The sequence below is a fragment of the Amphibalanus amphitrite genome, unplaced genomic scaffold (assembly GCF_019059575.1).
Source record: "Amphibalanus amphitrite isolate SeventyFive unplaced genomic scaffold, NRLGWU_Aamphi_draft 001811F_arrow, whole genome shotgun sequence".
NCBI lineage: Eukaryota > Metazoa > Arthropoda > Thecostraca > Balanomorpha > Balanidae > Amphibalanus > Amphibalanus amphitrite.
In genome coordinates this window covers 28,731-55,033 of record NW_024883304.1, presented here as the reverse complement: position 1 = coordinate 55,033, position 26,303 = coordinate 28,731, and the positions used below count along the sequence as shown (strand labels likewise).

At 48.0% G+C, this 26,303-nt stretch overlaps 2 protein-coding genes across 7 annotated transcripts; one reads left to right on the top strand and one right to left on the bottom strand.

Annotated features, from left to right (window-relative positions):
- LOC122375289 (saccharopine dehydrogenase-like oxidoreductase) lies at positions 1 to 17,427 on the bottom strand. Its single transcript, XM_043354587.1, has 11 exons — positions 17,276 to 17,427; positions 11,470 to 11,690; positions 11,027 to 11,133; positions 7,138 to 7,218; positions 4,916 to 5,095; positions 4,409 to 4,542; positions 3,933 to 4,078; positions 3,067 to 3,158; positions 2,590 to 2,754; positions 1,927 to 2,021; positions 1 to 1,568 (listed from the first exon to the last, which is right to left on the bottom strand). Exons 2-11 carry the CDS (start codon positions 11,648 to 11,650, stop codon positions 1,469 to 1,471), a joined length of 1,281 nt encoding a protein of 426 aa, XP_043210522.1. The 5' UTR covers positions 11,651 to 11,690; positions 17,276 to 17,427; the 3' UTR covers positions 1 to 1,468.
- Positions 17,392 to 21,380, top strand: LOC122375290. Of its 6 annotated transcripts, none has more exons than XM_043354590.1 (3): positions 17,392 to 17,410; positions 19,419 to 19,559; positions 20,134 to 21,380. In XM_043354590.1, the coding sequence occupies exons 2-3, from the start codon at positions 19,521 to 19,523 to the stop codon at positions 20,533 to 20,535; spliced, it is 441 nt and encodes a 146-aa protein (XP_043210525.1). In that variant the 5' UTR covers positions 17,392 to 17,410; positions 19,419 to 19,520; the 3' UTR covers positions 20,536 to 21,380. The 6 variants fall into 6 exon arrangements, 4 of the variants coding, with proteins under 4 accessions (XP_043210525.1, XP_043210524.1, XP_043210526.1 ...); XM_043354589.1 differs by lacking the exon at positions 17,392 to 17,410 and adding an exon at positions 17,593 to 17,643; XM_043354591.1 differs by lacking the exon at positions 17,392 to 17,410 and adding an exon at positions 17,604 to 17,617.
- The last annotated feature ends 4,923 nt before the right edge of the window (positions 21,381 to 26,303 follow it).

Below are 26,303 nucleotides of genomic sequence, written 5' to 3'. Positions count from 1 at the left end.
TGTGTCTAATTATGTGTATATTTATCATTTGACACACCACCAAAAAGCTCAGCTGTAACAACAACAACTATGGAAAGCGACCACCTGGCCCTGGATTATCATGACACCACCGGTGAATAGTCACGCCCATACACGCCCGATGTCTAGGTCAATTGCACAAGTCACATCAATCTGCAGTAATTACAGTCTCACACAGAAAGAAAGCAAACAATCGACACTACAAAAGACGGAATCAGTCCTATGAGTGCATTTATATGGCAGATGCTAGACTAATTCGGAATGCCAAGCCTTATATTGTCGTAGCAGGACAGCGAAAACAATGGTTCGAAAACGGATGGGACCAGTGGCAAATAGTTACGGTAACACAAACAGTGATATATTGTACCGATCGTCAAAACATTTACTGAATGACACATTTTCATCATTTTGTAGAGGATTAGGGAAGAACGCAACAGCACTTATCCAAGATCGTAGCAACCTGGCAGAAGACTCGAACGCAAGATTGCATAATTGATCCGTGTAACAAATAGTATAATGCACATAGCTTTTTTTATCTATTACATTCAGTCACTGCTTTGAACAAAGGATAGCGCCGAAAAACGTGAGGGCCATTAATATCCTGCACAAATACCATGGACATAATCAAACCAACGTATTCTGCACCAATATTTGAACCACAAATCACATCCCCTAACAATCCAGACGCCATTCCCCCCTCCAAATCCGCTGACAGAGTTCCCACAGCCATCGGGGACAGGTGCGGCGCTCCCAGCCGATAGGCGCCGCCGGCACCGCCCCCACAGGCCGAGGTCACACTAGCACGTGGCCTCGAGGTGCGGCACTTCCGGCTGTGGTGTGGGGCGATACTCCCTCAGCGGGGGGAAGGGGGGGGGGGCACTAGGAGTGATGGAGGCTGGTCATCACTCAAACTCCCATCAGAAATGGCCACGGAGTGGTGTGAAATGCCCTACCATTTTTAGGAAATTGTCTAGTGGAGCTAGACTTGCCTCGTAGATGTGGATATATTCGATCACAGACATTACTGATAACTATGATTTTTCTTTTTAAATCAAAGGCCATTAGGCCAGGTCCTTCATTTCCTCGAAAAAGAGGGGAGAAATCCATAGGGAGGAGGGTGTCAGAGAAATGCAAAGAAAGCGACTATCAGCAATTGTTTTTATCACAGTTACCTAGCCTTCTATAAACGCCTGGCCCCTACACCGCACTATCAACATCGCAAAACCCTCATCAGGCATTCGACATCACATTCAAATTGACTCTCAAATCTCCGCATCAAAATCATTTTCAAGCTCGGTCATTTCATCTCCACCGCTAGCACTGAAACCCAACAGCCATGCCAGGCAGTAGAGTAGAGTATCCCAGGTAGACAGACATACCCTCCGACCGCAGCCACCAGACTGAGTCCCCCAGCCCGGCGGGGGTGACTCCCGACACTCACAGCGCCGTCCTACTTGTCCCCCAGCACCTCGAACTTGACGTCGTGCTCGGTGAGGCGCTGGATCAGAGTCGAGTCGAGGAAGGCCGCGCCCGGGGAGTAGACACCGCCCCTGCAGACAGACAGGAGGGTTAGGGCCGCACCAGGTCGGCAGAAGGGGCAGGGGAAGTGGTGTGGGAGGGAAGGGACAGACACACGAGGTGAGACAAGACATTGGTTTAGCACCCAGCGTGAAAGTTGACTGAAGTGAGTAGGTACTAACCCGCTATAATTACACTGAATTATCAGATAAAGCACCTGACTGGACGAAATCCAGTTGCCACTGGATATCATACCCTTTCTTCAAATAAATCAAAAGCTTAGAAGGCAACATTGCATTCCTTGGAATGGACTAATACTATCCAATGATGTAGCAGACAGCGTTCGTCATCCACACGATCGTGTACTACTGACAGTCGCCGGGCACTTACGTTCCGGGCATCTTGTCGGCCTCCTTCAGAATGGTGATGGCGCTCTGGACCAGGCAGATGGGGGTTGCGATGTAGCCACACTCCGGGCCAGACACCTGGCGGCCGAACGAGGAACTACTAGTAGCCGCACTTCAATCGGAAGGACAGATGACGACACATTCTGTGTTCCGAAACAAATGGAGAACACGAATGCAGCGACCGGATCGCTCCTACAGCTAACATAGACTAATCACTAGTTCATAACACCGATCCGTGCTTCTATCCTCAGGATACAGAAGTCCTTCTCCTCCACGCCGCAACCCCCTTCCGGGCTGGACAGGCAACTTTATCTCATGCGGGCTGCTCCCTTGGAGCGGCACCGCTGCTCCCGAGGGAGCGCACCCCGTAGCGGGTGCAGTGAGTGCCTTGGGGCTGGGTGGCCTGTCCTCTGGACGGGCTCAGCCCCGGTGACTCACTAGGGTGCCTACCCAGACCAATGTCTCCCCCTATATCCTATCATCCTCCCGGCTCTGAAATGGTCCCATTGGACCGAAAGGGCCTAACCCAACAAAAAAAAAAAAATAATAATAATAATAATAATCACTAGTTGAACCCACCACCCATCTTTGATTCGTTACAACATAACCCTGCACTCCTCCCCACTACACCGAGCAGCCTTCTTACCCGGGCTACCAGCGACTGGTCGGGCTTCTCCGAGTGCTGCTCGTCACGCGGCGCCTTCTGCTTCCAGCCGCTGGCGACGAAGGTCATCGAGAACGACGTCTCGGCCATCTGCTCCCGGGTCGGTCCGTCGTGGCTGACGGCGCCCAGCGTCATCGCGCGGGGGTACTGCGGGAGAGGGGGACGGGAGGGGTCAGACGGGTCCGGTTACTGGAGACGGTGGAAGAGGGGAGCAAATAGTAATTGGAACAAATAGAAATTTTGTTGGTCTGAGGCCTGAGCTTTAACCTTAAGTTATATGTGATCAACATATGTATCGGAATTAAGAATGTCACAGCTATTTATGATCCTGTCACTCATTGCGACTAGCAAAAAGCCAAAGCATCGCTGTTGTGCTAGCGTCTACGACAGGGCATCACACTATACACTATTCCGTAGCGGGGAGATAAAGCGGCAGTGTCTCAGCGCCTGGTAACCTACCTTTTCCAGCAGAGTGCGGCCGAAGTTGAAGCTGGCCATGAGACCGAAGAAGGCGAGAAGGATGGTCACACCGACCGTCCTTAGCATACCGCCTGTCAGAGACACACACATAGGGTTAGAGGATTGCAAAATAACGAGGGTGGACATCATCAAGCTCTGAGGGTTTGACGACAATGAACGTCTTGGGTTAGTTAGATGGACACAAGCGAACTTCAGCCATCAGCTATTGGACGAAGATGAGAGTCAGATAGATCAGCGCAGGTTCAGCAATGTATGAGAAAACCATGTTGCATCCATGGGATGAGCTTGTTGTTGCTTTGCAGCGTAAGAGAAGGATTGTGATTTTGTGTCTTACAGGAAAAAAATTATCAACGGCAAAAACAAATCACTTGCCATCTGACTCTGAGGCACCAGGCGACCGCGGCATTGAGCTTTGCGATTCAGAAGATCAACTGTTTATCAATTGAGCAAATGTCACCACGTGGCAAACCACTTTTCGGGAAGCAATACCGGCTTGATTGATATAAAGCACGTAACGTTGTTCTGGCTTATTGGCCAGCAGCCTGACATTTACACAAAAGGTTACAACACCAGTCATGTTTCTCAGCAATATTAACTATATGTTGAGCATAGATCGCACCACAACGCCATCTACATCCTTCTCCACAAAACATATTCACCATCCTCCTGTATATCCAAGTCATTCAATCGCACCTCTGCAACACATACCATACTTTGTGCTCTAGTCTCTACCCTAACCCCCGGGTCTAGCAGCTTCTGTGCCCCCCTCTTCCTTAACCCCCCCTCCCCAAATCTCTACTCTTCCGCCACCCCCTGTCTCCCCGGATGGGGGGGGGGGCGCTCACCAATGCCGACGTAGGGACTGTACTGGATGTTGCGCCAGCCGCGCGTCTCGTAGTTGTGGAACACACTGCGCTGGACGACAGATTTGTCCGAGCCGAGGAACGGCAGGCAGTAGGCGCTGATCACGTCACTGTAGTGCAAGTTACCGCTGACGGGGTGAGAAAACGGAGATCAGCGAGCCAGTAATCGTTAGTGGATCGCGAGAGACGCCGTGAACTATCCGCAGATACATGACTGCTAATTTTGGTAGCCATCTTTATGGCTGCTAGTTTCGGCAGCCATGCTTCCTTCTGTAGTACCGCACGGACTTCGGTTAAAGCCCAACGTTTACAGCGAATGGAGCAAAATGTCCGCCTTTTGAAGATCAAACACCTAGTCAAATCAGTCACTTCAATCACTTATGCCATAACCCAGCCAGTTACCCATGTCTAGCTCTCCCCTTGTCCCAGACTCCCAAGCTTGTCGACCCCACCCTTACCGGTTGGGCAGCTTGTGGTTGGAGCGGGGCAGACGCTTCCCAAACAGCTGCTTCCTCAGCGGTCCGAGCTCGTGGGCGTTGGCGAAGCCGTGGATGGCAGACTGGTAGGTGGCGTAGTGGATGCCGCGGTAGCCCTTCGCGCGACAGAGACAGAACGTTAGTGGGCTGGTGTTTTCAGGTCTCTGTGCTAGTCCTATTCCTAATGGAGTTTTGATACACGCCGGTGTTGATAGAGCAAACTAGTTAAACCTACTAATTAGCCACCAAGTTTGAACAAATTTATATGAAGATTGATGCGAGTAGTGTTTACTGTAACATGATTAGAATGGATTTATAGCGAGCTAGTTACTAGGTCATTGGCTCATGCTTTATGGTCTGTTCGCCAAACAACGCCCCAAATCAGCATCAACCAAATCAACTCCATTTACGTAAACGTATCATCACCGAGCTTATCACAGTTCTAAAAAGACACTCAATATGCGACTATTACCACAATGCAGCGCCTACCTTGGGTCCCGTCTGGACCTTGAAGTAGCTCTCGATACCATTCAGGTCACCGTCAAACTTTTCGTGGACGAAACAGGTGCCCATGTCGGCCGGAATCGAGTCGAAGCCGCACGCGCCGACCACATAGACACCAGCCTTCTCTGCCGCCTCGTGGTACTTGAACTGCATACCCTCCAGGAACTGGCGGCACGGGAGGGGTGGGGGTTAGAGCTGTGGGGAGACTTGGGCGGGTGGGGAAGGGGTTGCATATCGGTCAGTTATTTCATTGCAAGTCAATAATTGCCTAAATACTAATGAGGATATGGGATAGCGTATGCCAATAAATATTCATTATCAACTACGGTTGACGCGGAGCCAAAAGATGAATAATAGTTAGAAATAACCGTCTTAAGTTTATACATTTTATGTCTCTAAACCTGTAATTCAGGCTTTTCTACGTCATTGCAAGGGATACTGAAGGGATTTGAAAGCTACTAAAACTGACCGTAATTGAAACCCCTAAGGCCCGTCGCTGCTCAGTTCCCAAGTGAGAAGTAAATTTCCTTTCCAAATCACCCGATTTCCAAACCACCTAAATAAACCTATCGAAAAAGAACGCCATGGCAAGCCAACACGACATTCATATTACAGCGGCCGGTCGTTGTGTCGAGACACGGGACACGTGCGACTCGGGTCCCCGTGTCCGCCGCCGACAGGGGCCCCACTCGGTCCGGTTCAACTCCCCGAGAGAGGGAGGAGGGTCATGCATAAACAAGGTGAAAGCGAGGGGCCAGCTCGTGGCCGGCCGACTCAGCGGTCCGTGCGTCTACGGACGACTCGGGCGCAAAGTGCGATCACTGAGCGGACTTCGGCCCCGTAGCTGCTGATACCGATAAATGAATGACACGACAACTTCCGAGGAGGCTCGAACGAACATCTACTTTTACATAGACAATGTGCTATAGGAGCAGCCAACAGTGCTTTTTCACACAATCTTTCCAGATGTGACAGAGTAGTCACATTGCATCAGCTGGCACGGCTTTATAAGCAGGGAGGACTTTTGACAGGCAATAATGCATGCTTTTCCTTGTGTAGCGTGGCGGAATATCGCATCAGCAGCGATGCATCAGCCGCGAACAACACAAATGGACGGCTGGGACGGAGCATCGCATTCCCTCTCAGAACTGCCGACTCACCCCACCTATTTACCCATTATCTACGCTCGACTGTACGGCCACTCCCATCCACATGTGCGTCTACAGGATAGATCCGTCACGTACACCACTTTACCCCGTGAGCCGACAATGGTTCCCCGGCCGGTAAGTGATCAGGGGCTCGGTACAGGAGGGGCCGAGTCGGGACAGGTGATCAGACCGGTCCTAATGGGCCTCATCAGAGACCGAGCAGACACCTGTGGCAGGCTCATCATACCGGAACGGATACAGACAGACGGCAGGGGTCCTCGTGAGCCGGCGACGACCAGCCCACACACACGGTAAACAATCCAGAGATGACCAGAACTCGACCGCACAGATAGTAACAAGCGCCGGGAGCGATAAAAACTTGCAGTTCTAGTAATACTCAGCGGTATTGGCCACACATAAAACGATAACGCAATCGAACATAAATGTCACTACGGACAAAAGTAAAGTCACTGGTTCCATGAGAATATTGTGATGGCTTATAACGCAGTATATGTGTTCGCTGCCTATCAACCTGAGAAATAAAGATAGTCGTACTTCCAAAAACGACAAAATTCCCTGTTCCAGAAAGCAAGACGCCTATTGCATATGGTTCAACATAACCACCCACCTACGACAAGGCTTAGCCGCTAGAGCCGGTCATAAAAAGTGGCATAGGACTTGTTGAACCCACGCCAAATACCACTGTCGTAAGAAGCTCGAGCTAAAAAAAACTTCGTCCAGCAAGAGCACACGGTGAATGGAGCGACATAGTCTGATTAGTGATTAGCTATCAGAACCTCTTATTTCCCGCTGATATCAAGCTACCGGCAGCTAATCTCTAGTGATGTGCAGCTTTCACCCGTTATTCTCCGCGCAGGTCCCGTCTCTCTATGCTATTCCCGGTGATGAACATCTCTGGACAGCCCCTACCTGTGACTCTCCGCTTATATACGCTTACATACAACTCTCACCAGTTCTCAACTGCAGCTCTCAACTAACATATAGCAACAGCTCTCACTAGTTCTTACCTGGGGCTCCCCGCTGACGTGTAGCGCTTACCTGGGGCTCCCCGCTGATATCCACTGTGCTAGCGCCGTTGTTGACACAGGCCTTCACCACCTGCTCGCCGTAGAAGCGGTACTGCAACACCATGGAGGAGGAAGAAGAGGGTCAGCCCGAGTCTCTGTGGGGGAGTCGGGTATGCCTGTCCAATTTTCATACGGTGAAGAAGCAGAAACAGAGGACAAGTAGTGGACATGCCGCAGCATTATCAAATAGCACAGTCCAAAAATTACAGCGATTAAATTCATCCATAATAATTTTCACGATGGTTGAGATTCACTCAGATCTTTAATCAACCTTATAATTTCCCATAACATGCAATCTTAGAAAATGTATGTGTTTTCAAATTAGTAGGTGCCCGTGCAGTGAAGGTACAGCCCGAAGCTGCAACAATGAAGCTCAATGAATCGATAAATGATTATTGTAAAAAAGCATAGAGTGCAAACAGCACGCCCGGCGCTTATCTAGGCAGACAGAAGTCCTAATCGCATTCACTATCATCGGTCGCCCCTCCAGACCGTTGGCCAGGCCCTCACCACCATATCAGGGGAGATAGGGCTGAGCGGAACAGCCGAGTATCGAGCATCGCTCAATGCCGGGTACGACGAGGCATGATTTAAACGCACGTGTGTAGTGAAACTAGATTTTAGGACGACACGTAGTACCTACCTAAATGAGAACAGTGTCCTTTTTCATAAAGCCTGGAATTGTAGAATTGTAGTTGTAGTTTGTAGGTTTGTACTTTCGATTGTACAAATCTGTTTCATAAAGGAAAAAGTACAATCCGAAAGTACAAACTACAATTCCACAAACGTACAACTCACATTCGGCAATTATCAGCCAAAAAAACTAGCAATCTGTTTCATAAAAAGAACGGTTCCTCTGATTTTGGGATTTCCTTGACGGAAAATACAATCGAAATCTACAACGCCCTAACCGTGTGTAGAATTTCGGAGATGAAGTATAGGAATCAGCTTAACGTTGCTAATATACTTTAATTCAATAATAACCATGCTTAGATACACAATATGCATTAATACGAGCGAGAGAGCGCAGCGAGCGAAGCGAGGTGTTTTCAATATAACGGGAAAATATCAGTATTGAGCGGCCCGGTCCGGCCCGGCCAGTAACACTTTTGAGAGGCTAATATCTCAGCAACCGCTGGACCGATTGGCCTGCGGTCTTTTTAATTGGATAGTTCTATTCCTTCTACCCCGTAATTGACTACTCCTGATGCATTTCAGAGACCCTCATGGCACGTGCCACCATAGGCGGTGGAACGGGGGGGGGGGGGCACTGGGGCACTGTACCCCTCTTTGATTTTGCCATTTTAACATTAGGCCTAACCTAAATGGTTAGGGTGCATGGAAAGAATGGGACCAAAAGTCGGCAGTGCCTCGGCCCTCCCCCCTCAATTGAAGGTGTTCCGCCGCTACTGCGTGCCACGTGAAAAGTCAAGGGTGCTCATTTTCAAGCTGTTTTGCAAAAGTAGTGATTTTGAGAGGCTCATATTTCAGCCGCCGCTAGGGCGATTGTCTTGCGGTAATTGTTGTAGGATAGCTGCATCTCTTCTACCAAAGGTCGGATGCTCTTGATCTATGTGAGTGGCCCCCACTGCATGTGCAAAATGCAAAAAGAAGAGGTGCCAAATTTGTTCCCATTTCAATAACTAGGTAATTACTAATTACTGGAGCGATTTCGCTGAAACTTGGCATACATGTGGGCGCCCACCTAGCAATGCATTCCCATGCGTGTTGCGGTTAGGGTGCTACTGCACGTGCAGGGGGTGCCTCCAGATCTAGAGAACCGCTGGGCCGATTGCACTCAAATTTGGTACACGGTTGGGGACCGGTTAGATAGAGTATACCATGCAAAGTCAGTTTGGGCCCTATATATGGCCTTGGTTTGGGCCCCGTCTGCACTTGCGCACGTGTAGGGTGACACATCCAGATCTTGGGAATCGCTGGGCCGCTTGCATCCGACTTTGGTGCTCAGCTAATAAATGGTTGGTAGGGTGCACATTGCACATTGCACATTGCACGAGCCAGCTGGAGGTACCCTGGCGTCCTGCACATGCAGGGCTAACTCGCTCGCTCGCTCGCTCGTTCTTCGCCCAAAAGGCAATTAACTGGTTATTTTCATCATTTTCATGTTTATATATAACTTCATGTGTGCCACCTTTCCGAATAAATGCCGGCATTGAACGGCTCGACCCGACCCCCCCCCCCCCTCGATCCGGCTGACCCACGCCAATGGCGTTTTTTTTTTTTTTTTTTGAATGTATGGAACTAAAGCGCTGAAATTCGTAGCATCGTTCGGGCCCATTCTAAGTTTTTAATTCGATAAAAATACGGCATTTCATCAACAATTTATTTTCCTTATTCATACGAACCTTTTATCAGTAGGCAGTCATAATAAGTTAATGAATAACATCTAAAAGTGAAGGATAAATATATACCTAGCTATTATTGATATCAATATCTGAATACATAATAACTAGGTACTATACCTACCATCGATCGACTCATGTAACATTTTTTAACATGCCTCATAATCTGACAGTAACATAGGCAGTTTTTTGCGGATGAAATTCTCTTAAAAAAAGAGCAGCCTACGCTCATGTCCTATTCGTTTCCGGCTCAGTTTCTTCAACCAACACATGGAATGACCATGCACCTTCTCTTCAAGATGTAGCCCATTTCCTTTCACGCAGTAGGAAAGGCTTGTATTTGTATCAATTTTCATCCCGTCTCCTGGGTGGCTCCAGCCTCCGGCTCCATCTATTTGCTTCTCTCTTCGTCACAATGCTCTTGCATTTTGATTTTGGCATTTTATTCGCTGGCTTTCATGTTTCTTCATGTTTCACTAGGCTGCATTACTTATCAAAACGGGTAATTCAAGGCTCAAAGCAATTTAGTTGACATAGCCCGTCGCTAGGTAATATGACGGTCAACAATATCCATAATTGCCACTCTATTTCTCGGATGGGCTTACTGAGGTCATACCTAGACCTTTTTCAGCCATTTTTTCATTATTGTCTAAACAATTCACGAAACAGTCTTTCAAGAAACTAATGACTTGTTGGACTTACTCAGATACCAAATCTCGAGACAGGCATATCTTGAAATGATTGCAATGTTGAAAATGTTAATATTTTCAGCATAAAAGTTCTAGCTACGCATGTGCAAAGCAATGGCTGATCTCTAAAAGCAACTCAAGTTATCTATCAATAATTATTTCTTTTAAAAATTGCAAAAACTATCAGCACATCATACGCAATTTGCAACACAACATCGAAAACTGTTGCAGAAGTTTTTGTTTACTCCGTTGTCATGGAGACGAAGCCCCGCAAAACTACGCTCCGGGATCGAAAGTACAATGCTATGGTTGCCGCATGTCCAGGCTTTATGAAAAGTAGTAGCTTGTAAAATTGTTCTTTGAAAACTACAAATGTACAAACTACCATCGGATTGTAGAATCTTTATGAAAAAGGACACAGCTTGTGTTCTGTTGATGCTTCTCAAAGAAGATGGATAGACAACAAATGAATGCAGTTCGGAAACGATAGCAGTGTACAAGTGACCTTTGCAGCTCGTTATAGGCTCATAACAATCAAACTAAATATCTAATGACGTACGTTTCATTCTCAAAACTTCTTATCCGATCTTATTCATCTGCAAATCTTCCGCTAAATGTCAGCAAGGAAAGCTCCATAAGCCGTATTAACTAAATAAGGTCAATGGTTATATCAAACATTCGTTTGGTTTAGCCATGCCCATCATCTGTAAGCACTTCTCATCTGCGTCACGATCGCTCCTCTCCATCAGCTGCGGATCCACCCCGATGACGTCACGACACCCACGCTGACGTCACAGAGGGTACTCACCGGCCCGACGCAGTTGATTACCACCTTGGAGCGGCTGGCCATGCGGTCCAGGCTGTCCTGGTCGCTAACGTCGGCTACCAGGATCTCGACGTGCTCCAGGCTGCGGCCTGCTCAGAGGAGGGAATTGAGCATTTAAGGAATGAAACATCAGGGAATGGAACATCAGAGAATGGACCATTCGACATCCCTATCCTTAAAGTTTCACATCAAATCAGGGAATGTCAAAGAGATACACCCATCAAAATAGCATGCTCTTAAATTGAAAATACAAACAAATCTAAGATGTAGATAATCCAGACCAAAAGGTCAGATTAACAAGAAATAGGTAGGCATTGTAAATGACAGCATGCAGGTATGCATGACCACTGACCAATGACTTCCCACTTCATTATATCAGTTACTCAATCACAAAACTTCCACTAATCAGCCATTTATTGACTCACCCGTCTCTTTGGCCGCCTGCTGACGGATCTTCTCCAGTTTGGCGCGCGACCGGCCGGCGATGCCCCAGGACAGGCCGGCATTCTCTGTCTCGATGCGGGCAATCTCCTCCACGACAAACTGCCCGGTGAAGCCGGTGGCGCCAAACACCACCAGGTCCAGACGGTCTCCGGCTGTGGCCATTGTGTTCTGCGTGTGCTTCCCTGGTGGTGCGCGCAGCTACCTGGGAAATGAGGGAGGGGTCAGCAATGGGCAGAGGGGAGGGTGGTGGCCAGGGGAAGTCATGGGGAGGGGAGAGCAGAGCATGACCTTGCAGTATGGACTTGCCCGATGGTTTGAATTTGAATGCTGCATTGAAATGTGTCAGGCATTGTATAAGTATGCATTGTACCAAAAATGGATTACCGTCGACATGTTTGACGTAACAAGAGGATTGCAGCAAAATTTTGGGGCGGCGGCTGACGTAACTTAGCGACAAACTAAGGACTTTCGGCAAATGGTGTGTATTGTCATGGTTCGGTATATGTTGCAATAACATTTTTGAGGAAGTTTGTTGGCTGAGGGAGCTGAAGAGAAACACAATTTCGCATGCAGTACAGTGTAATGATAGGAGTTCAGTGCTTTGGATTATTGTTATCCAGTGTTGATGTCAAGTTGAGTGATATTCCAGATGATGACATGTCCTGTGATTGAAGGCCTCAGTAACGCACAACAAAAGACTGCTGCAGGAGGCCGAGGGAAAGAAAGCCAACGCCAAGTTAACCCCGGACCCCTGGCAGATATGGGCAGTGCATGCTTACAAGGGAGCTGGGCAGCTAGCACACTGCACAGCTGAATGGCTGCGCCACGGGCCTGGCACTCAGCTCGGCAGCAGGTACCTAGCAGAGGTGAACGTAAAGAGGATGTGCTAAATGGGTGATGCCTGGTGAAGTACCCAAATGCATCATATTTGTGTGCCATATCAATGCACCTATTGACAGTGATTCTCCTTCTATTTGTAATTTGGAAGAACTTGCAATGGAAACCATTTTTGTTCAATGCTTTTTAGCCACTAGCCAGCCAGCCTCCTTCTTAGTTGTTATCAAACTTCTTAGCATTTATGGTATAGATCAGCATATGTACCTATGTGCTCTAATGATATGGTATAATGGTTAAAATTTGGTAAAAATAAACTTTAATTTTCAAGCAAATTGTGCCAAAATTGAATAAATTTTGCCCAAAAAACATCTGCACTTACAGGGTATGAGACCCCAAGGCATCTGGAAGAAAGAATGTGTGGAATTTTTTTCAGACTGGAGTCTGGACACTAACCATTTGAGGACACAGGATGCACAAAAAAAAAATCACAGCACTGACACTGGGAGATTGAGATCCATGGGGTGCCGGGCACGGCCACTCAGGGCATCAACTCAGTCCCAGCCCACAGGATTGGTATCCAAAACTGATAATGTAATTTAAGTTTAAGTTTAAGTTTAAGTTTAGATTAATGGACTGTCATTAGACTAGGTCTATTCTTGCGTCCATTTCATTGTCTTGTATCAAGTCTTCATCTTGGGTCTTCAATGACTCGAGCATATGCAGACGAGAGGGAGCGTGGGATACTAAGCACTAAGCCAGGGTATAGAATGCTTGTTTGCGCAGGGGTGTGGGAGCCGGTTTTCTAGCATCTATGTACTTTTCACATTACACATTTAACGTCATATAATTAGCAATCTTGATGATGACCAGATCATGACCATTGACCAGTATTAGTAGCATGGGGGAGTCTCAGAGGCAAAAAGGTGATCTAGCTGATATATTTAGATGTTATAGATGTTATTTTCCTTCTTGAGAAGGAAAACCTTAGAGTTTTTAGCAGAAAATAGCCAAAGCTACACAGCGTAACACAAGAAGATACACAAGAACAATAATGATAATAGGCCAGTCAATAGGTTGAGGTACCAACGCCATTTGCTAATTGAATGAATTTGAAGAGCAATTTTACAGGAACTACATTAATCGGGACTTGTCAAAAGTCCTCGATGACCACCTGGACAAAGAAAGGAGAAGGGCAAACATTGTCGTGCACAACTTCACTGAGTCAGCTGGTGACACCCTTGCTGAACGTTCAGAGAAAGACTCTGCGCTGTTTGTCTCCCTGGTCAAAGACGTCATGAAAGTGAATGTTGCTGTAACACGATCCTTCAGAGTGGGAAAGAAACTCCAAGACAGGCCCAGACTCCTGATCGTGACCCTGGCTAACCCCTCTGCTAGGCGTGATGTACTTCAAGGAGCACCCCAACTGCGCCACTCAGAACAGTACAGCAACATCTATCTGACCCCAGACCTGACCCGGGATGAGCGGGAGGCAGGAAGAAAGCTGAGAGAGGAACTGGCAGCAAGGAAGATGGCAGGGGAGACCAACCTTTTCATAAGAGGTGGTCGAATTGTCTCACACAGCCTGGGCCAAGAAAAGGTGGTACCCAAGGAGCAGGCCAACAATGACTGTGCAACTGCCCCAGACAACCATATCAGTGAGAGCACGCCCAGTCGGGAACAGCCAGGAAACATCACACCTGTAACAGCAGCTACAAATGTTTCTAGCCATGCCCGACCAGTGAGGCCTGCTGCTGCTTTCACAGAGACATCTGCCACAAATGTTTCGAATGATGCTCACCCAGCAGAGTCAGCCGCTGCTGGCTCAGGGACAAACAAGAAAACACAGTATCACAGCAAACAACCAGCTCAATGACTAAATGGGGAGGCGGCTGGAGGAGTAACGCAAGGGCTTAAGGTATTGTATACCAACGCAGACCAATTTGTAAGCAAACGAGATGACATGGCCATGCTTATCTGCCAAGATGAGCCAGACATCATCCTCATTACAGAAGTGATTCCAAAAGCTCAGCGGCTTCCACTGTCGCCTGCACTGCTGAGCCTGGCTGGCTATGTACTTTACACCAACTTTGACCCATGCTCCCCCAACCTTGGTACCAGTGGTATGAGAGGGATCTGTGTGTACACAGCTGAGACCCTCAAGGTGTCCGAAGTCACAATTCAGTACCAGTCCTCCGTTGAACATGTGTGGATCAAGATGGCACTTGCTGGCAGTGACTGCTTACTCATCGGATGCCTTTACAGGAGTCCATCAGGAAACACTGAGGAGAGCATCAGAGAAGCTGAACAGTTAATTTGCACATCATCAAGGTCCATGCCATTCACACATCTCCTGATTGTTGGTGACCTGAACCTGCCGCAGATAAACTGGGACAGTGGAACATCATCCGCCCCTCTCTCTCATGGTTCTCACTCATTTATCAACACTGTTCATGAATGTTTCCTGTTCCAACATGTACTAAGCCCAACAAGATACCGACCAGGCGAGACCCCAAACACCCTCGACTTGGTCTTCACTAACGAGGAAGGCATGGTCTCCAACCTGGAATACCTCCCCGGCCTGAGCAGCAGTGACCACGTCATTCTCAGATTTACTCTGGTATGCTACTCTCCAAGGAACTTAAACCAAGCATCTCACCATGTAGTCATCGACTATGGAAGCCTCCCCAAGGAATTGGAGGAGTGCAACTGGTCGCAGCTGGCAAACATGAACATGGAAGAATCCTACGCCACCTTTAAAGAACAATTATCAGCTGCTGTTGCTCGATGCTCGAAACGGAGGAAGAACGGACAGAAAAAGAACATGTACTTGAACAGGACAGCTATGCAGCTACGAAAGCAAAAGAGGGAGCTGTGGAGCAAATACCGTCAATCCGGCGACGCCCTGGATTACGCCAGGTTTACGAGATGCAGAAACAGGCTCAGAAAGTTCACAAGGTATCTCAGAAAAGAATACGAAACCAAGTTAGTTGAACAGCTGAAGCAAAACCCAAAAGCGTTCTGGAGATACTCGAACTCAAGGCTGAAAACCAGAAGCAGAATCGAGGAACTCCGGGACGTAAACGGGACCCTGACATCCGACAACCAAGAAAAATCGGATCTGCTGAGCAGGTACTTCAGCAGCATATTTACGCCAGTTGACCATTCCTGCCCTCACTTTGACTTAGGTTTCCAGGGACCCATGCTGCAAGACATTGAAGTGTCTGCTGAGGAGGTAAAGGCAAAACTGCTCGCTCTAAGGCCTAACAGTGCCCCGGGCCCAGACGCCGTGCACCCCAGGGTACTTCGCGAAGCTGCCTCGATGGTTTGCCTTCCACTCAGTGTCCTGTTCAGGAAGTCTCTTGACTCTGGTATACTGCCACCAGACTGGAAGACAGGTGAGATTACTCCCATCTACAAGAAGGGGAACCGCCAGAGACCAGAGAGCTACCGGCCAGTCAGTCTCACCTCGGTCCCATCGAAAGTTATGGAATCCATCATTCGCGACCGCCTCCTTCAGCACTTTTCTGATGCAGGGCTCCTCCACAAGGCACAACATGGGTTTCTCCCGAAGAGATCCTGCTCGACCCAGCTGCTTGAGGTGATGGAGGACTGGAGCGCTGCTGTGGAGGCCGGGGAACCGATCGATGTCGCATACCTGGACTTCTCCAAGGCCTTTGATTCTGTCCCGCACCAACGTCTCATCACGAAACTACATGGCTATGGCATCAGGGGAAAACTGCTGGTTTGGATCGCCGCCTTCCTGCTCGATCGCCGACAGAGGGTGGTCGTCGGAGGTGCGAAGTCCGACTGGACTCCGGTGACCAGCGGAATCCCCCAGGGATCTGTGCTCGGGCCGATCTTGTTTAATATATTTGTGAATGACATGCCTGGTCAGGTCTCCGGCTGCATCAAGCTCTTCGCCGACGATACCAAATTGTACCGCCACGTGACTGGAAACTCCGCCGAGTTCCAAGCCGACATCGACGCCCTCGTCCGCTGGTCGAGCAAGTGGCTGCTGCCCTTCAATGCTTCAAAATGCAAAGTGATGCACATTGGCAGACTCAACCCTGGGAGAACCTACCGACTGAACGACTCTGCCATCGAGGGAGTTACGGAGGAAAAGGACCTGGGCATCATCATCGACGAAGACCTGAAGTTTCACCAGCAAACAGCGGCTGCCATCGCGAAAGCCTCCCAGATGCTGGCTGTCGTGAAGCGCTCCTTCGCTACCATCAATGAGGTCACTCTCCCTCTGCTCTACAAGTCCATGGTCCGACCTTTTCTGGAGTATGGGAACCTGATCTGGGGACCCTTTGGCAGAGTTGACCAGGCAAAACTGGAGCGGGTGCAGCGCAGGGCAACCCGGATGGTTCTGAGCATCCGGCATCTCCCGTACCCGGACCGACTACGTCATCTTCGCCTCCCCTCGCTGTACTACCGACGACGCAGAGGCGATATGATCACCGTCTTTCAGCTGCTGCACGGCGAGATGGCAGTGGAACCCGAACGGTTCCTGCACAAGAGCACCTCCAACCAAACAAGAGGCCACCAGTGGAAACTGCTCAAGCCCAGAGCGAACACCCTGACACGAAGAAACGCCCTCAGCACAAGAGTGGTCAACGACTGGAACGCCCTGCCGTCCACAGTAGTGTCTGCCACATCGGTTGTTCAGTTCAAGGCACGACTGGACCGACACTGGGCGAACAAGATGTACGACATCCCGAATCCCTACCATTAAGAGCCTCGCCTTTACCTGTCACACACGCTCGATGGGAGCGGGACCTCCAGGCCTAGTGGCCTTATTACCCGATAACCGATAAGGTAAGGTAAGGTAAGGTATGTGAAACACCGGGTAAAATAGCATTGTTGCCATTGCAGCCAAAATAAAGTATGAACAATAAAGTATGAACAACAAACAATAAAGTATGAACAGCAGAACAGGCGCCGAACCTGTCACACGCTCGGCCAGAGAGAGAGAGAGAGAGATCCAAGCAAGAGCCACCCGAGCGATCCAAGGCTATAGAACTCCGAGAGATCAAAGAGCGATGGAGCGAGAGAGCGCCGCGAGCGAACCAAGCAAGCCAAGTTTGCCGCCTACCGCCTCGGGGCTTTTCATAGATATAAAAGACTAGATGGGACATTGCTCGGGGTTACATGAGCAGAGTTAATACGCATTACAAACGGACTACAATGGTGAGCGAATAGGAAAATCCGTTCCTGATACGCATTTACTTGCTCATGTAACCCCGGTAATTGGCAGTGTTTTAGTGCGTGCGACTGGCCGCCATGTTTGTGAGGGCGGGAATCTGCGGCGCTGTGTAAACACTACGGGAGGAGGGTGGTATTTGAGACTGATTTTGTGGTATTTTTCGACCGAAAAGTGCTAATCTTTTTTGCTCACGGCATTCTTTGGAATGTGTAGATTGTGGAACAAGTGCTGAAATATGCTTATCTATTGTAATTTGGCTACGTTAGCCTTAGACATGTTGCACTGTTGCGCTGATGAAGAATAGGCGGCACCAAAGGTAGATTTACTTGGCATGCCTGTTTTAGGTTTAATTCAGTTCCCATGTTTTTTTTTGTGCACACCACAATCCATTAATTATTCTTGCATGGATAGAGCATCAGTCATATGATTTTTCACAAAGAAAGCTTACCTAGATAGGTACCAGAACATTGGCAGCGGAAAGCAGACTCATTACCTACACTTGCTTTGCCTGCTCACTTTCTACTGTTGCCTTCAATGGACAATATTTATGAAGTAAGAAGGTTTTATGATTATAGGTTTTAAATAAGTACTTTACTTAATGTCATCAGTTAGTATTAAATAGTAGTTCAGTGCCAAACGAAAAATCCATGCACTATGCCAGATGCCTCGGGGGCTCTTATCCGCTCTGGGTTCAGAGTGCAGTGGCATACCACGCTCACCCTCAACCAGAGCTGATAGATAGTGAAAATGCCAGACGTTGTGATATCTGCACCAGTGAACCGTGTCGCACATTTGATCCCAATAATGAACAGCACAGGGGTGACGTAAAAATGTGCGTTAGTTGGAGCACCTAAACTCAGATTGTCATTACCTAATTAGTTTTCACATTGTAAAGCTTAAAGGGACCCTCCCACCTTCAAAAAAGTTTATGAATTGGCATGAAAGTGATGTCGCTCGGTTCAGAAAGAGCGAAAACGAATATCTACCAAATTTCACCGAAAAATATTCACCGGTTTTCAAGATATTAGACTTTTACTTTTGTTTACTTTTTTGGGATCTCCGCTGTTTCTAGCGACTTTATTTTAGAAGTGCGGCGTTTGCGGCAGATGTTGCGCGCAAATAGCATATACCACCGCGTGCTACAAAACGTTTTAGTCAAACATTTAAAAATCGTTAGATATCTGCGCTGACGTCACACATTCAGAGGGGTATACCTAAGCATTAGCCCCTCTGAATCAAAATGCTGCAATTTTGAAATTCAATATTTCCGATTTAAGGCATTTCTCGATGTTGTGAGTGCCGAAACCGGTAATTGTGAGCCAGGGACCCCATTTTGGCTATCTCAACTCAAATCTAATGTTAAGGTGGGAGGGTCCCTTTAAACTACACTTCATGCTCTTTTGGCTCACCTGTTATCAGTATCAGTAAATAGGGTATTAGTAAATCTGGCGTTACCATCAATGCTAAGTGCTAACAAGTAAATATGAAGTCCAAGGAAGATAAAAATCATAATCTTACTTGACCTAACCTTACCTACTAACCTAACTAACCTACAACCTACAAACCTCAACCTACATAACCTCCATACCTACAACCTACCCACCTACAACCTACCAACCTTATGTGCCGACGGTGGCACCAGATTTATGGATACCCTTATTTGTTAGGTACTTCACTCCACTTCTCATTTTATTTGAAGCTCATTTAAATTCTTGTATTTAAGTCTGTGTAAACTATTATTTTAAAAACCTGATGCTTTTCCATGACTGTAATCTCACTGTTTGCTATGTGTATTTTGTAGTGTGTACTTTGTGCAAATCCAGTATCCTACACTTGTATGCTACAGGCCTTGTTTTGATCTGACTAACTGTTAATATGTTTCAGCTTTAAAGACTAGTATCTTTTGAAATTGAAATTTGCCTCTCAGTCTCTCAAGAATCAAGATGCCAAATAGATGTGCAGGATTTGATTGCTGACAAACCAGGGATGAGGCTCAAGAGTCAAGAGATCACCCTGCATTGGCAAGTAAAAGCTACAGACTCTTGATTTTTTATATTGTTACAGGTTATCTGTCACCGAGAGCGATTGCTGTAGTTCAATTTCTTGCATCAAAATTGGCAGAATATGACTTCACTGATCACTCTGACGTCATTTACGGCCGACCTATGGTAGCTACACAATTTTTATTTCTATAAAATGTTTCAGATTGATGCAGCCGAAGGTACTGCAAGTTTCGTATTGACACGTCTAGTGGTTTAGAAATATTGCAACAAATATATATTTTAATTTTTTCAATATATAAATGTAAATATTTTATTGCAGAAAACGGGAGAGGGGCTCTGTAGAGCCCCACCCTCCAGTCATGCGTGGGTAAAGGCCCATCAGTCACTAAAACCAGAATAAGTGCAAAAAATTATTACCAAATGCCCGGAGACTGCTTTACCATTGCCAACATGTGTGTGTGTGTGTGTGTGTGTGTGTGTGCGTGTGCGTGTGTGTCAACAATGTGTTAACAACAAATACAACACAATTGTGCCTGGCGTATGTTAACACTAAACACTATTAGCCATATTTTATTGATACTAATCGAACCTTCCAGGTGGCTGGAACAACCCCAGTGCCGCACAGTTCTGCGGGATATTCCGGCACCTGCTCCACCGCTGCGGCGTCCGGCCCGGCAGCACAGGGAAAGTGGCAGCCCTCGACCCGACCAGCATCCTGGCAGTCGGTCACACGACCAGCGGACGGGGAGCCAGCCTTACTACCTCGGCCTCCACCACCTCAGACAACGGTGCCACGGCACTCCACATCATCACGGAGCACGACTTCCAGCCTGGGCTGTCGTCTGGTGGGCAACATCGTCACCTACATCGCAGGGTTCGTGGTGAAGAAGGCGCTCGACTCTGTCAGCTGTAGCACCTGTCAGGAGGCCCTGGTGAGCGACATCCAGCCGGACGACATGACACAGCTTTACCACCTCTTCATCATCTCTGCCAGATGAGCTAAGGTGGGGACGGGTTACATGCCTGGGATCTGACTGAGACCCGCTCATACCCTGCCGAAGTGTTGGTGATTTCAGCGGTCAGCTGTCTCTAGCCGGTGTCAGTGAGTCGCGGCCAGCTGCCGCTGGAGTGGGTATCTACCGTCGATAGCTGCTGTGTGGCGGATAGCGTGGATTTGGATGGACACTTCATATTAATGAACAGATCAATGTCTGGCCGATAAAAGACGTATTTTGTCGATGATTGCTTAGTGACTGAGTGGGTCCACTGGCGACCAATGCAGTGGGCGCTGGGTTAACGCCTCGCCTCTTGTGACCGTGTCGATATGTAGCACTGTTAATTGCCGATTCGTTGCCGGCCGTCTCTGCTCCGTGGCTGGCTGATCCGGCACAAACTGGTGTTCGTGGCTGAAGGCGCGGCTACAGTTACACTAGCTCGCCACGTGCCTGTGCGACTATCGTCGGTGCTGTCTGCAAGGGCGATGTCGGTGCCTGTAGGGGGCGCGGATTGATTCAAAGTGAGGAATGGGTCATCGGAGCTCGGGTCAGGTCATGTTCGTCTAAAATAAGCGGATTTTGCGATTTGCCGCATCCGGGTGAATTTCCTTGCCTTCTAGTGCATGTTTATGCATTTTACATGCGTTTTTTTTTAGTGTTGATGTCTAGATAACGTGCATTTGCCTCGAGGTCAAGGCTGCGCTTCATATGGGCAGTTTTCGGAGCATCTTGCTCATTTCATTCGTAATTCTTAATTATGTTTGCGGATTTGTGCCCGCAAATCATTTTTTAAAGTAAGATTGACACGGGATTCGAGATCGGCGCCCATAAATACACTTCACATGACCCGCCATGTGTCAAGGCCATCCGAGGTCATCTAAGGTCGCTGACCTTGTATGACCTTATGTGACCCGGTTCGCTAGATTTCGAGATGAGGTTGATTGGGAATGATGTAACCCATTTCGCCGACAGTTCACGCGTTTTGGTCGATTTATAGCGAAAGATCTCAAACTCCAGTGACTTTACTGGTTCGATTTCCAGTGTTTGACCTGACCTCTGAGTTCACCCGTTGACCTAGTACCCTGAAATTTGGTATCACTGGTTTACTCACATCGCGGACAGCATACCTATTTTTTCCGTTCTTGCTCCGTCGAGGGGCGAACGGCTGGAGCACTCCGTTCGGCGTTCACCCTGGCTTCCCCTACTCGTAAGACGCTGACAAACTACGAACGGGTGAGGGCTAAAATTGCACTTATTGTCGATCATTGTCCATTGCATACTGCATACATAGATATAAAGTATGGTAGCCATAATGGGAAACGAATTTAATCTTAAATTAGCATGCCAATTGCATCTACCTTCGGTGCCGCATATCCTTTATCAGCGTCTTCAGGGCTATATGTCTAGGGCTGATGTAATTACATTACTATAAATACACATGTTTCTGCCGTTGTTTCACAATCTACTCATTCCAAAGAATGCCATAGGTAAAAAAGATTAACACTTTTCGGTCGAAAAATACCACAAAATCTGTCCCAAACACCCCCGTCTTCCCATAGTGTTTACACAGCGCCGCAGATTCTCGCCCTCACCAACATGGCGGCCGCTGCTACGTATTCGCGAGTCGCTCCCGACATGGGGGTGCCCTATCTACTTTATATCTATGGGGCTTTTCGTGCGTCATTTTGTTTGAAGTCCAGTTTTGACAGCTCAAGGCAAATACCCCACAAAACAACCACAGTGTGATAAAAATGTAGTGCAAAACTATTTTGCGTAGGGCTTTACGGTCCAAGACAGACATGAGGACAGGTGGCACCGCCGCCGCCCGCATAGCGGCCGAAATGTGAACTAACCTGTTTACCATAGGGGACTGTAACCCTCGCCGGCACAGGCCATTTTGCGTCCTTCGACGGCACAAGGGGGGGGGGGGGGTACGACCCCTCCTCGCGTTTGGCCCCTGATCGAGCTAGAGCTTCGCGGAAAAAAAACGAGCGTGTTGCCCGTCACGAGAGGAAGCCGATGATACCCAATTTTAAGGTCCTAGGTCATCGGGTGACCTTCCAGGTCAGGTCAATGACCCGAAAACCGGAAAATCGGGACCTATTAGAAAGTCGTAAAGTGTGGCTGCTATGTGGTTTTCCGGGGTGCTGATCACGAATATCGTGTTAGTTTTGATCAGAGATGATGTTTTTAAGCATTTAGACCAGGTCGGGTCAGGTCAAGTCAGGTCAACCGGTAGGGGTTGTGACGGGTATTCGTAATACGTGTCAACCGCCTCTGGCAGCTTCGTAACAAGTTACGAAGGCACCAAAACTACTTCGTAAATGTTCAAATGGTTGCTAAATTCGATTTCAGCTCCAAAAACTAGCCTAGAAACATGTAAAACTCGAAAAAGTGAACCGAGGTCACCCGAGGTCACCAAAGGTCAATGACCTGATCTGACCTTCAGGTGACCTTGACACCCACCCTAATGTATGGGAGCAGCGTCAAATCACATGTTTGAACGTTTGAAACCACGAAAAGCTTGCAAACGCGCGGCTAATGCGAGCCGACATACGCCGAATCGCCATTTCGGCCAAACATGGTCACGGAAAAGAGGTCACAGGTCAAAGGTCATTGAGGTCAGGGTCATGAAATTTTCAGGGGACGTGTAAAATTGATCAATGCGAGGGTACTGAAAGTTTCGTCGCGATCGACCGCTTTTTACGCGAGTTATTCGCAAAAAAAAACTTTAGGGGGGTTGCATCAGCCCCCCCCCCCCCCCTGTGCCGGCGAGGGTTAACGGCCGCCGTCGGCACCATTTCGGGCTCCGTTTTGACTTTGCAGCGCAATAAAAGGCTTATTTATAATTGAAAATGGACTAGCGAGAGTCGTTATGGAATCAGAATTTGATGCTCTACAAAACTAGGCTATTTTCATTGTGATGGCATCACAGACTACAGGGTGTCCCATAAGTTCCTTCTCACCTAAATTTTTCTTTAATTAACCCGGCAGTTGCTGGGGTATTTCGCCACCCACCGTTTGCTGGGGGGGGGCGTTAAACGCCCCCAGCCGATAACTCGAGAACCAATAGGCGCAGCGAAACGCACGCGGCGGCAAACGAAAGAGCGCGACGAGACGCTTCAGATGAGTACTTTAAAGTTGAACTTTGAGGTCACAGGTCGGGTCAAGGTCAGGTCAAACACCTGAAATCGGGCTTTCAGTAGCATGGACTTCAGGACTTCGCAATGGGCACCTCTCGTCATAAACTCTGTCAAAACGGTGCACAATCCATCAGATAAGGCCTACAAGAGTGTCAGCTCCATGTAGGGGTCAGTCAATCATAGGTCAGGGTCAAGGTCAGGTCAACCGGGTAGGCACATATCCCCGAAAATCAAAACTGATATTCGCAGCCTGTGACACATGTTTTATGTGTAATTTGGGGCGTAGAACACGATGGTGACATTCATTTTATCATATGTGTACGTGTTTGGCTCAAAAAGTTCAATTTAAGAAATGCATGAATCATGGTCGTGAAGTAGTCACGAAAAATTGCCAAGATTCAGTTCAAGATTATGGAAAATGCGGAACGATAATCAATAATCGAAGATAGCCATTTGATTGATCATGGTATTGGCAGTCTAATGGCGTTTACGGCATGTCTGTATGTCTATTCTGTGATTTTATATGATTTTTTGAACATATGCCGTTTTTGGTCGAAAACTCAGAAATCATGACGTCACTAAAATCTCGATATCTCAAAAATTTTCCAACCGATTTTTTTGAAACTTTGTCACGATAAACTTCAATCAATTCCCTACAGGTACCCAAAATTTGGCGCGCCTGCGGCGCGCCGTTTTTATGCTATGGCCCGGCGAAAAAAGTGGGGGCGTTTAACGCCCCCCCCCCCCCCCAGCAACTCGCGGGTTAAAAGGCTCTCTTATTTAAAGCCACGCTTAATTTATTTTGTAACTGAGCTTTTGGGGTTGCCATGGCAACTGTGAATGTGCTCCACGGTAACTAATTCGTCTAGACAAAATATTTTTTGCCAGAGAGTTCACTTCCTTTGGAGACGGCTTACGCCGCAACATAGAGGTCTCTGATACGGGAACGTCTCGGTATTTAGACCGCACTGGGCCATTCACGACGGTTGAGGGTGATTGAGGCCATCCAGTATGTAGCCAATGTCTGTCGCTAACTGGACGCACAGTCAACAAGTGACGCCGATGATTTGTCGGGAGTCAATCGCTGCAAGTTTATGCTCTCTTTTTGTCAGCTTTCACGAGTGAGCCATGTGGCCAAAACTGTGTGGCGCCAAAATGGCCGTCAAAAAGGTCTTAGCGTTAGAAAGTTGGTAAACAGGCTTTTCAGTTTTCAGGATGTATTACCAGCTGTCTAAGAGTATCATTTCGGGGTACCTAACTCGAGGTGACTTAAGCTCTACTTACCGGAGGGCTCAAAACAGTCAAAAACGTCTTAAAATGGCCAAACATGTGTTTCGTTATGCCTGAGGCTAAAAAAACTGAAGGGTCGATGACATCAATGTGGTCATCTGGACTACCTAGTCCGTGTTCGAGATAAAACACCCGTCCAAACCCCAAAACGGTCCCATATGGGCGACGGAAAAGGCCTTTGTGTCATCCAGCTTTATTCCTATGCAAAAGGCCAGGGTCACGGTAATGTGGGATAATATGCGTCCAGACACTGAGCACGTTGCGAATGATGCTCCAGAAACAGTCTTGGGACGCAGAATGCTTCTCCAAGAAGATCTAGGAGGAGTTTCAGCTTTCTAGCTTAACTTGAACCGCAAGTATGACCATAGGCGGCGGAACGATTTGAGACAAGGGGGGGCACCATTGCTCAAGGAGCCAAACCTAGGGTACCCCCAAATCCAGTTTTCTCATCGGATTTAGGCCACTTATTTTTCGTCACAGCCCTGACACGATGATTTTTTTTTTTTTTTTTTTTTTTTTTTACTAAACGAAAATGGCAGTTCACCCCCGTATGCAGGGGTGTACCTAATTTTATATCTCTTTGTGGGGGCATATGCACCCACAATCCTGAATTATGCCCCCACAATGATAAAAAAGCACCCACAAGTCTTTTACAAGGCTGCAAGCGTCCTTTCGAGAGCACGGTGCCCTTCGCATGCTCTAACGGCGTCCTCCTGACCGTCTCGCATTCATGGATAGCGTTTTTAATCACTCGGCGCCCTTCTGGGAGAATGGCGCACTTTTGACAGCACCGCGCCATTCTCATGGTCTAACGGCGCCCTCCTGACCGTCTCGCGTCCTTAGGTCTCTGTTCACCGTGCATCCCTCGACTATTCGGCGCCCTTCTGGCCTCTCAAGTCTCAGCGCCCCTGAACCACATATAGCGTTTTCAATCACTCGGCACCCTTTTACGAGAATGGCGCCCTTTTCATGATCTCAAGGCGACCTCGTAACCATCTGGCGCCCCCACGTCCCCACCAACGTAGCACTACTGACTGTGCGGCGCCCTTCTGGCCTCTTAGCGCCCCTAGACCACATAGCGTTTTCAATCACGCGGCGCCCTCCTAAGAGAATGGCGCCCTTTTCATCGTCTCACGGCGCCCTCGTAAGTCGTAACCGTCTGGCGCCTCCACATTTGGTGCCCCTCCTACTGGATGGCGCCTCTCTACATATTTTTTACGTCCTTCCGGTCAGTTTCCACTTTTAAGCGTGTATTTGCTTAGTCAGACACGTCACTTGAAGCGCCATTCGGCTAGCAATGTTATCAAATTCGGTGTTAATTTAGGCTCCCACATAAAG

Coding starts and splice junctions, on each gene's coding strand:
- LOC122375289 (XM_043354587.1), bottom strand. CDS start 11,650: ATGGCCACAGCCGGAGACCGTCTGGACCTGGTGGTGTTTGGCGCCACC. Junction 5,096..7,137: donor ATATCAGCGGGGAGCCCCAG/GTAAGCGCTACA, acceptor CCGTGCCGCCAG/TTCCTGGAGGGTATGCAGTT. Junction 4,543..4,915: donor AGGTCCAGACGGGACCCAAG/GTAGGCGCTGCA, acceptor TGTCGCGCGAAG/GGCTACCGCGGCATCCACTA.
- LOC122375290 (XM_043354590.1), top strand. CDS start 19,521: ATGAGGCTCAAGAGTCAAGAGATCACCCTGCATTGGCAA. Junction 19,560..20,133: donor AGATCACCCTGCATTGGCAA/GTAAAAGCTACA, acceptor CGAACCTTCCAG/GTGGCTGGAACAACCCCAGT.